Source organism: Alosa alosa, chromosome 23 (assembly GCF_017589495.1).
Source record: "Alosa alosa isolate M-15738 ecotype Scorff River chromosome 23, AALO_Geno_1.1, whole genome shotgun sequence".
NCBI classification, from domain to species: domain Eukaryota; kingdom Metazoa; phylum Chordata; class Actinopteri; order Clupeiformes; family Clupeidae; genus Alosa; species Alosa alosa.
This window is the reverse complement of record NC_063211.1, coordinates 12,000,639-12,012,078: the sequence shown is the minus strand read 5'-3', so window position 1 is coordinate 12,012,078 and position 11,440 is coordinate 12,000,639. Positions and strand designations below refer to the sequence as shown.

At 42.4% G+C, this 11,440-nt stretch overlaps 2 protein-coding genes across 2 annotated transcripts in view; both read right to left on the bottom strand.

The window, feature by feature from the left end:
- Positions 1–4,233, bottom strand: part of LOC125288201 (kinesin heavy chain-like) — a 29,269-nt gene extending 25,036 nt beyond the window's left edge. The window contains exons 1-6 of the mRNA XM_048234358.1: positions 3,734–4,233; positions 1,652–1,739; positions 1,109–1,182; positions 373–477; positions 217–265; positions 45–100 (exon numbers count right to left, since the gene is read on the bottom strand). Coding sequence (XP_048090315.1) covers positions 45–100; positions 217–265; positions 373–477; positions 1,109–1,182; positions 1,652–1,739; positions 3,734–3,859 — 498 coding nt within the window. The 5' untranslated portion in view covers positions 3,860–4,233. The remainder of the gene's footprint in view (positions 1–44; positions 101–216; positions 266–372; positions 478–1,108; positions 1,183–1,651; positions 1,740–3,733) is intronic.
- Positions 4,234–7,156: 2,923 nt separating this feature from the next.
- On the bottom strand, positions 7,157–8,124 carry LOC125288818. The gene is made up of 2 exons (XM_048235471.1): positions 7,524–8,124; positions 7,157–7,356 (listed from the first exon to the last, which is right to left on the bottom strand). Exons 1-2 carry the CDS (start codon positions 8,059–8,061, stop codon positions 7,211–7,213), a joined length of 684 nt encoding a protein of 227 aa, XP_048091428.1. The 5' UTR covers positions 8,062–8,124; the 3' UTR covers positions 7,157–7,210.
- Positions 8,125–11,440: the final 3,316 nt, after the last annotated feature.

Genomic DNA, 11,440 nt, shown 5'->3' with positions numbered 1-11,440 from the left:
GTGCCATATCCTGCTTAAGTCTTCCTTTAAACAGCAATGCTCACCTTCACATAGGGCACACGGTTCTTGTCTTCATGCACAGCCAGGTTTGTCTTTGAAACTAAAAAATAATAATATAGCGTCATTATACAGGGGATCATGTTTATTATTATAATCAAACTCAAGCAGACACATCACACACCAAGGTCAACAATTCAGAAGATATGAAGAGCTTACCATCCAACAAGTCCCTTATTTTGTCCAAATAAATTTCAAAATATGAGACCTGAAACGAAGAAGACAAGACCATCAAGTTTGTTAGCAAATTCTCCAAATATCACACATCTCTATCACAAAGGCATAGAGATGACTCACCAGATTCATTTGACTCACCTTGATGTGAAACTCCAGGTTCTCGTCCATGGAGTAAATGTGGTCAAATATGTCATGGGAGATACGAGGGATAATCCCCATCAGCTGGGGGTCGTGCAGCTTGCCCTGAAGACGGAAAGGAGACATCAGGGCCACTTCTTATAGGAAGTGACTGTAATAGAAGCTCCTTAAATATTTGTTTCTTTTCATCTTATTTTGGGCCTGTCCAACCTCATGAACTGGGAAGCACTTTGGGTAAACTCTGTTGTTTTTAAATGTGCTATACAAATAAAGTGACTTGACTTGACTAGATGAGCTCAGGAGCAACTGTAGCATCACACATCTCAACAAACATAAACGCAGCCAACATAGTTCACCGTTTTGCCTGCCCAGCTAAGGACATACTAATGAGCTTGTGCCCTGGACACAGATAAGATGAAGACTAATCCTGAACTTAAAGCTCTTTTCCAGTGGAGATCCTTACTGAAGTTTTCTTTTAGCCTATCTTTTAGTATTGCCTAACTACAATACTTACACTCAAGTCTGTGATACTGCTGTAACTAGGTCATGTTATGCTTATTGCTTAAGTTTCTCTCTTTTAGTATTGCCTAAGTATGTATAATTAGACTCAAGTCTAGTGCTGTAGGCTGGTTAACTGTTATGCCTATTGCCTAGGTCCTCTCTTTTAGTACAGTACAGTACTCTACATGAGTGCTGTAACTGGGTTATGTTGTCAGATGTTATTCATTATGGTCACCTCCATAGTGTGGGTCTTCCCAGAGGAGGTTTGCCCATAGGCAAAGATGGTCCCGTTGTAGCCTCCCAGGACATCTGAAAACAAAAATACATTTCCCTCAGTCACTCTTATTCTGAAGATAAGAGAATGAATAAATAATTAGCATTCCCCTTATCAAAGATAAGTCATAGGCAAAAAAAGAAATGATCACAGACATCCATAATTCATTTAGCAGACACTTTTTTATCCAAAGAGACTTACATATGTCAATTCTATTACAAAGGACTACATTGTCCCTGGTGCAAATTGGGGTTAACCCTTAAAGGAGTACCGTCACACCGGTGTGACGGGAATGTTGGGAAATGAACGTTCTAAAGAATATCTGGGTTCATTGAATTCAACATAGAATTTTAGAACCTTCAATTGTTGCGGAACTTAGAATGTTCAAAAACCTACACCTTTAAGGGTTAAGCGCCTTGCCCAAGGGCTCAACAGTGGAAGCTGGGAATTGAACCCACAACTTGTCAGGCTACTGCACGCTAGCTCAACTACGCTACCACTGACCTTTGACAATCTGTTTGGCGCAGGCATCATACACCTGTTCCTGGGCGGTGTTAGGGGGCAGGACCCGGTCAAAGACGTACGGTTTTCCCTTAGAGAGAGAGAGAAAGAGAGGTTGAGAGTTGCTATATCAAACATGATCCATGCTTTACAGTAGGCCTACGTTCCTGTAGCAGGACTAGCACTGGGTTCAAAGACAGAGGTTTAGAACATCGTGAAAGCAAAATACAGAGCCTTCCATTTCTATTTTCATAAAGTCGTATCCTAATTTAAAGGGAGCCTATAACATCCCAACCACATACAAGCTTGAACAGCTGGGATGGGACCACAAGAGGGACGTAACAAGCCACACATAGACTTCTCCATCGGAAAAACCAATCCACTAATTAGGGTTTTCTTGAATAATTTCCCCACTTGGCTCACACATGGCTTCAGGAATCACTGACATGATGCATTTTAAAAGAAAGGAAACCGATATTGATTCCCAAGGCTCCACCTTAACTGCAAGTTGCAAACATGCATTTAATTAAGTGAGAAATGAACCAGTGCACACACACATACATGCCATAGATCTGGATGGAGAATGGATAATGGTATGCTTGGATTCGTCTTGGCATCATAACCAATTGTAGTAACAGCTTTAGTTTAAGTGACAATATCTCACCGATCTCAATACACCTTAAATCAAGGGTGAAATATCAAGTACATCCACTCTGCCAAACATTACTCTAGAAAGACGCTGATCTCAGTACGCTTAAATGCTGACGCAGGAGCAATATGAAGTCTGCAGAAAAAAACCCCAACTGAGAACATTCCAACTATTACCATAAACACACACACACACACACACACACACACACACACACACACACACACACACACACACACACACACACACACACAGGATACACATACACAGTCGAGCCAGACACGAAAGCTGCTCAAAACAACTACCAAGCCTACTTTTCAGGATAAGCATCAGTGACATTAGAAAACTGGATCAGACCACAGCACTTCATCACATGTGCAGTACTCCCATAACAAATGGCAGAAATTCAGAGATGCTCTGAATACTGAACTGGGCCTGTCGGCTGTCCTCTGGCTTACAAGACTGCTGACACTCTCAGTCTCCAGGCAATGTAAAGACCTGAACCATCTCTCTAAAAGTGGAAAGTCATCCATCAAGAAATGCTACTGCTCACGCTATACTGTATATCCTAGCCTATCCACAGACAGGCCAATAAGGACCCACCATGGAAAACAGACAGTAAAGGCACCTTTTGAAAACATTAAACAAACAGTATAATGTTGCTGCATTCTGGAGAACACAACTCATACATTCAAAACACAATGAGTCCCCACGCCATTAGTTGAAGGAGCATAACAAATAATTTATGAGGATGCAATATGACAGTGAGAGACCTCGATGTAGGCTTCCATCCTTATAGCTCTAAGATATAAGAGGCAATAGTCGAAGTCGAAGTGATCAACTCATGTTATATTTCTCGGCCTCTTGAAATGACTGCATTGAAAACCCTTCGTCAACGTTAACACACGAAAGAAATTGCTGGCATATCAATCAATGATTGCTTCCGGCAATAATTATAATAACATATATGGCTCAAAATCAAATAGCAGAGTATCACAAAAAAATATTGGGCAGACTGTCACTTATGTAATATAGTCACCCTAATACTGCATGACGAAATGTACTCGGCAAGGTTGTGCGAAGCATTAAATCAAACAGGCCAATTTTCCATCGGTAACACAAAGACGATGACAGGTTCGAGGGCAAATCCAGAATAAGCCATTTCAAGGTAGCGCAATATTCAAAACGCATCTAAACACATAGTTAATAACCTAACATACTTTATTTACAGTAATGAATCGGTCTATCTGCTGACCAAACCATGTGTTTGCCAAACGACTTGCTGCGTTCACACATTTTCGCTATGCGTAACGCCTGGGGAAAAGAACGCAGCCGTCCGACGCCCTGCTTGGTGGTTTGGACATCGGTCCATGTAACATCTCACAATCGCCCAGAATAATAGTCTTGGCAAAATAATAAAATATATCGCAACTTACTGTTATAACCACCGTGTCGTCCTCCTTGAATTTGGGTATGTATTTATCTCCCCTTGTGATTTCGGATTCATTTAATGGCCTGAAACGGCACATTACTTTAACACCGCACTCGGCAGCATCCGCCATCTCAGTCTATCCTGCGGACAGATATCCCAATAAACTTTACAGAAAATTCAACGATGCATGAATGTTGGTGTGTCTTCTTAATGCCCGTTATCCTCGCATCAGTACACGCCGTCCATTTGCGCTATCCAACAAATAGATCAACTCAATTGCGACTACCCATTCCTATCAGTTACAAATCGATCCCATGACATTCGATCATTTAAGGATTAAAAATCAAAAAATGTAACAATCATCGGATGGAAGAACTGAGGTAAAGCTATTTTGGTTCTTTAGTCGACAAACAGCAGCGGCTATTCCAGAGTTTCACCGCAAAGTATTGCTGGCGTTGCTGTCCTGCATCAGCACCAGTTCCCCCCTCCCATCACCGAGAACCCACAGACAGTCTGCAGGGGACTGGCACTTCCTAAATATGAGCTAAGCATTTCGGGAAATGTCGTCTTGCATTGTTATGGAACAAAATAAGAAAGCCTTGGTGTGAAGCCCACTTTTTGTGCTGCTGCGTAGGCTATTCACAATGTGGTGTGGCATTGCAGGGGTGTAGGCAACTGGGAAAGAAATTCGACCGTGAACAGACTCTATCTGTAGACTCTATCATCAGACAGGTCTACAGATAATGATATAGGAATAGGCTAAGCAGCAGCATAACAGCATACATTGTACAAGTTGTCTGTAAACTGCAAAACTGCTTATTTAATAGCATACAACTAAGTGTTAATAATCTTATATCAAGATAAAAAATAATAATTGGTATTGTTTTCAGTATAAAGAGACCAACTGCTTTCTCGCAAAATCTCTGCGGACCTTTGATGGTCCGAGAACATCAAGGCAGTCACCAAGAAGGCCCAGCAACGACTCCACTTGAGGGTGCTCAGGAAGAACACACTGGACAGTAAGCTGCTGGACTGGAGACCTTCTACAGAGCCTGCATTGATAGCCTGCTAACATACAACATCACGGTGTGGTTTACCAGCTGCACTGAATGCAGCAGAGAGGAATAAGCTGCAGAGGATGGTAAAGACTGCACAGAAACTGGTTGGCCGCCCCCTCCCCACCCTGGTTGACATCTACAACACTCGCTGTCTCAGCAGAGCAAGAAACATCATCACAACAGATATTACACTCCCATGCCACCATCTGTTTGACCTGTTGCCCTCTGGAAGGCGCTACAGGTGCATCAATTCCAGAACAAACAGACTCAAAAACAGCTTCATCCCCAAAGCCATAACCATGTTGAACTCAAACTAAAACTAATCCCCTATATTTTCGTTTACTATTCTCACCACCTGTCTTGTTTTTAACGCCAGACTCCAGAGACGCCATGCTCCCTGGCGGAGGCCAAGAAGGACCTACGCTTCCTCATGCTGTGCAGGTAGGCTACCGCAGGTGAGGCAGCGGTACACACACATCACATGCAGTCATACAAGCACACTCAGAGTAATATCCTACTCCTAGCTATAGTCTCCCCTACACTAGCTTACAGTACATGTTAGCTTGTACCATTGTTAGCATGTGACCATTATTATGACCGCCGCGCAGCGAAGCGGCATATAGGTTTAGTCAGATTTTTTTTTTTTTCTTTTTTACATGCCCAAATTTCCGTCAATGATTCCCGGGACACTGAAAGACCGGGGTACACGAAACTTGGTTTGCATGTAACCCCACATGGATAGCATGGAACCATCATTTTTCGTTTTGATCTGTAGCTCCCCTATCGAGAACTGTAGGGCCTAGGAGGTCCACCTTTTTTATGTATGTTGGTCTTAAGGGGGCATGTCAACCCATCCCATTACCACTTATTTCATGTATAGCCACCTAGTTAAAAATTAAAAGCAAAAATTAGGTGTTTTCATCACAATATGTCTGGCTGACAAGGTCAAAACTGCATGAAATTAAAAGTGTAGGATCATTATGACACCCTCCGAATGCATGCCAAGTTTTGTGTACTTTCGTTCATGGGGGGCCTTACAATAAAATAATTTATGTGTACATTTAGGGACGTACACCAACAAGGATTCCCGGGACACTGAAAGACTGGGGTACACAAAACTTGGTGGGCATGTACCCCCACATGGATAGCATGGAACCGTCATTTTTCGTTTTGATCTGTAGCCCCCCCGCTGGACTGGACCCCCGAAAGGAGGGTAGGGCAGACACAGTTCTCTGTGAATATCTTGAGAACTGTAGGGCCTAGGATGACCATTTTTTTCCGTATGTTTGCCTCCAGGGGTCATGTTGACCCATTTCATGTGCACACATGTGCACAAACAGATACACACACACACACACATACATTCACAGTAATCATACGTATGACACATACTCACACAGTAGACATATGTACGCTTGCATGCACAGGCACATACGCAGGCACACACACAAGCACACACACACACACACACACACACACACACACACTCACACACACACACCCACACACATAACATAACACAAACAATCAAGAATTTCTGAGAATTATGAACAGGCAAGTTGGAGGTGGGGTTGTATAAAATGAATTTTACATGTGAAATCTATGAACTAATCATGTTTTGGTACTTGTTGTCTAGCAGATACCAGTGAGAATTGAGTGTGGATGATGCAATTTAGTGAGACAGTTAGAATCATATAGGCCTTTCAGCGTGATTTCTTTTTGTGGAAAAAATGTGCTGGACTGGGCGGCGGTCATATTTTGTACCGTTCTGCGGTACATCTAGTTTCCTAACTATTTGCCAAGGTTTATACATTGCTTTTGCAAAATTTCTTCAGCTATAAGGTTAATACACGGGGGCAGATAATATGGTATTTTTATGGTTTGTTTTTTTTAACTGGCATAAAACACTGTCCTGCGGTTAATACAATGCAGCTAATACACAGGAAATTACTGTATACCGGTATGTAGCCTACTTTTTATAAAATTAATAAATATATAGGGGGATCATACGTCCCCATTTGACACTACAAGTCATATTTAAATTATATTTATTAGCAGCTTTTGTAGTTTCTTTTTGGTCTTTTTTTCTTTCTAGTTTCATCCACTTTCTCATCAGTGTTAACTCCATACGGTTATATTCTCCATTCTAGAGGTTGAATTTGGTTCGAGGGAATTTGATGTTCAGTAATAGTTCAACAACATTTTTGCATACTGAACTTGAATCTTAACAGATAAAATGTACATTTTATAAAACAAATCAAAATATAGGGGGATCATACGTTCCCTGGTCCTTGGTCCTAAAGAATATTTGAAAAATGAATAGAGGAGAAACAGTGAAGATCACCAGAAGTCTGGCTTCTGGTTTTGGTTTTATTAATTGTTGATGATGGTCCTTGTCCTTGTCTGTCCCGTCGGCTGCTGTCCTACCACACAAAACCTCCTCCTAGGGACGGAGCGTTTGTGAATCTGTAGGGGACTCCAGACACAGGCCTCTCGCTTCGCCTCCTCTTTCCTGCCTCCAGCGTCCAGCCTCCATGCTCTCTCTTTCTCTTCCTTTTCATTCGTCCTTCTGAGGCGAAAACAAATTGAAGAAGCATTTTATTCAAATTAACTGCTGAACCATTTTGATGTTTTAAATGTGAGCTCACGTTTTACATAGCCCACTTATTGCTCAAGTTGGGTTTTGGTGATGCAAGGTTATTTCTTACAACCAATGTGAGCAGGTACTCTACTCACCCAGAGTCGAGTCCACTAGACTGTCCAGCAAGGCTTCTCCTTCATTTCTCTCTGATTCAGGGATCTCCATCAGCATAGTTGATGTCTCTTTGTAATCTTGGTTGTCCAGGTCAGTTTTGCCGTGCTCGACTTCCTTTAGCTCATTTATTAGAAAATGTTGTAGTTCTTTCTTCCTTTTGTATTTCCTTTGAGCTTCATCCACGTCATCATCAATGTAAACTATCAAAGCCTCCAGTTCATTGAGAGCAGATAGTATATATTCAGGGGTATCCGTGGGCATAGTGTAGTCATTATAAGCCCTATTTTCCAGCCCCTTTTTGTTGTCCTCGATTTTCTTCAGCTCTTTTATGAGGAGCTTTTGTAGTTTCTTTTTGGTTTTCTTTTTAGTCTTATCCACGTCCTCATCAATATGAACTCCCAAAGCCCTCAGTTCTCTTTTTAGTTCCACCAGTCCGTATCTTTTGACGCATCTCTTAATTTTTTTCCCTTCATCCTGCCGTGCTGTCAGGCAGCAGGCTAAAAACCAGCAGAACCACATTAAAATCAGATCGTCAAAAATCAGTTTGAATTTCAATATCAAAAAACCTGAAACCAGCCAACATCTACACAAACTCAAGCAAAAGTGAACAAAAGTGTGCTATGTTCTATGGCATCATGGTGTTGCCTAGCCACCTTTGTGATCCTAAACGGAATGGTATGATGTAAATGTAAATCAGGGGCCTCATTACAGAAACCAAAGATTCTAGAACAGAGCTCTAGAATCTTTGACATAAACTTCCTAACTATGAAATCTTATCTTATCTCAGTTTAGGATGGCATTTAGGATTTTTGGTATTACAGAAGCATGTTTCCTAACTGCATTTAGGAAAAAATCCAATCTTAACTTTTAAGATAGAAATTTGGCCATTACAGAACCATCCTAACTCAAGAATTTCCTAACTTAGGAATCCTAATTTAGGATGGCACACACCCTGTCCTAAATTCAAAATAACTGACTGCACAGTCTTGTTGAGTTGTTGCCTAGCCTATGACAAGATGATAGACATGACTGTTAGGGACACCATAAAGCATATTTTACTAAATAAGTTAATTAAACAAATAAATATTAATCATTATAACAGAATATTAGACTATTATTTATTATTATCACACACACCCCGGGAAAACAGGAGATTCTGTGTTCCCAAGCTGAATTTTAAGTTTTAAGTTGCTTACATAATAATAATAACATAGGCCTTTATATGACACAGGAGGGAGAGGGAGACGCGCACACACACACACACACACACACACACAAACACACTCGCGCACACGCTGGGAAAACAGAAGATTCTGTGTTGCAATCACTGGCTACAATGACACTCTGATACGCACAATGGAGAAGTTTGCCTGGAACGTCGACTTCCAGGCCTCAGCCTTCCAGGCCGCGGTCTATCCCTCCAATGAGCATCGTCAAAACAAACATCATCAACAGCGCCACAGTTTGTCTGAAAGCGCGGAGAGGAGACGAGATAGACACTAATTCAACAGGGCCAATCAAATGCAGAGGTCCTCCTCCACTACAAAGAATGGGCCAACATGTACATGAACTCTTTTCGTGTCAAGGACAGGCGGTACCACGTCACTCCAAATGATGTCATAACCATCCGGAAGAGTGACAATGCACACTGTCGCATGGACTCAAATGACTCTGTAAGTGTGGATCACATAATAGTGAAATCAACACTGAAAAAATGATATACTGCACTACCAGCCTCTGTCCCACTCTGAAAATTAGCCGTTGGTTATTGTGTATAGCACGCCATGGCAGAGAGAACAACTGAGGAAACATGGCTCAGAGATGATCTACTTGGATGCAACATATACTGTAAAGGCATAACACAATAGGATGGTGTTCCAGTGGCCTTCATTAAGTGAGGAATTCACCGCGAACATCTGTCTATGCCTTATGAAGTTGCAAGAGACAGTCAGTCCCTATCAACCAAGGTATTGGTTATACATGTAGTGTCTCCTCTCCACGCTTTCAGACAAACTGTGCTGTCGATGACGTTTACTGTTTTGACCTCTATGGTTTTGACGATGCTCATCGGAGGGATGGACCATGGCCTGCAAGTCGACGTTCGAGGCAAACTTCTCCATTGTGCCTCTGATACAGTACAATGCTATAGGCTAACAGCTAGACTATCTTTTAGCTGAACCAAAACTGCGGACTTTAGTTAAGACTGTAAACTTAAGTCATGGTTTCTCCCTCATAATTATTAAGGTACTTCTCAAAACTCCTGTACGACGAGAAGAAAGCTGCCATCTTTACAGTAGGACTACCATCAAGATTCTTAACAGTATCGACAACATTTTGCGATATTTCTCTATCTATCTATTACGTAACTTCTGTTCTTAGCTGTATCCCTTCTAGCCACAACCGAAATTATGGTTTGTCCATCTTGAGCAACCAACTGTCTTTTGAACACCATCTTTGCAACCTGATATTCTAATCATAGATACAGGCAGTCTCATATACATTCTCATCATAGAAACAGGCATGACAGGACGATTGCCGATTTAAAAATCTTAACTGACAGTTACAGTAGGATTTCTTAAGTTAAGACAAGATAGGAGGTCTGACATAAGATAGGACACAGCCATGAGTTTAGGAACTGCTTCTGTAATTGGAAGATACGATTTTTTCCTATCGATATTTTTCTGTAACGAGGCCCCTGGATTGCAGACTACCTGACAGAGCGGCCACAGTTCGTCATTATCGTCGAATTACCTCTCTGACACTGTGATCAGCAGCACCGGAGCTCCACAGGTAACAGTGCTCTCTCCAGTCCTGTTCACCCTGGGACCACAAAAGGACCCTGAACAAACTAATCAACATCTTAGATAATGACATCTTAGATAATGTCATCCACTCCACAGAACTATCATAAAGCAAAAGAGCTCGACCAGTTGGAGAATTTGTCCCCAGGACCATAAAACTCTTCAATGCTTTACGAAATGGAAGAGAAGAGATCGACTTCTCTGCTTAGTCTATCTGCCTCTCCACCCTGTTTTACACTTTCATGACCTCCTATAACAATGTTGTGTGCTGACTGTCCACTGGCCCCCTGTGTTACTGCTTACACTGTCTACACTGTTTACTGGCTATATTAGCCCACATGCACAACCCCTCCCTCCATCCCCCAGATCCTTTGAAAGACTAGTGTTGAGCCACCTGATAGGACATAGGATATAGGATAAGGACATAACAGGACCCCTGCTGGATCCCCTGCAGTTTGCCTACACGGCAAACAGGTCGGCGGATGATGTCGTCAATATGGGACTACAATACATCTTGCACCACCTCGACTCCCCAGTATGCTATTTGTGGACTTCAGCTCAGCGTTCAACACCATCATCCCTGAACCCCTACATCAGAAGCTCACTCAGTTCTCAGTGCCTGTCACCACCTGTCGGTGGATCATCAGCCTCCTGACTGCAGACAGCAGCATGTCAGACTGGGGAGCATCTCATTCAAAACCTGGTGTATCAGCACTGGTGCCCCCCAGGGGTGTGTCCTCTCACCGCTGCTCTTCTCCCTCTACTCCAATGACTGTACCTCAGAATTTTGCAGATGACACCACCGTCATCGGTTTGATCCAGGATATTGACAGGAGGTGGAACAGCTGGTTCAATGGTGCAGTAAGAACAACCTGGAGTTAAATCCCAAGAAGACCGTGGAGATGACAGTGGGCTTTAGAAGTCCCCACCCCCACCCCTTCACCATCCAGAACGACACAGTGTCCACTGTGGATTCCTTTAGGTTCCTGGGAACTACCATTTCGCAGGACCTAAAATGGTCTCCCCACACTGACTCTGTCCACAAAAAGGCCCAGCAGAGGCTATACTTCCTGCGACAGCTAAGGAAGTTTAACCGG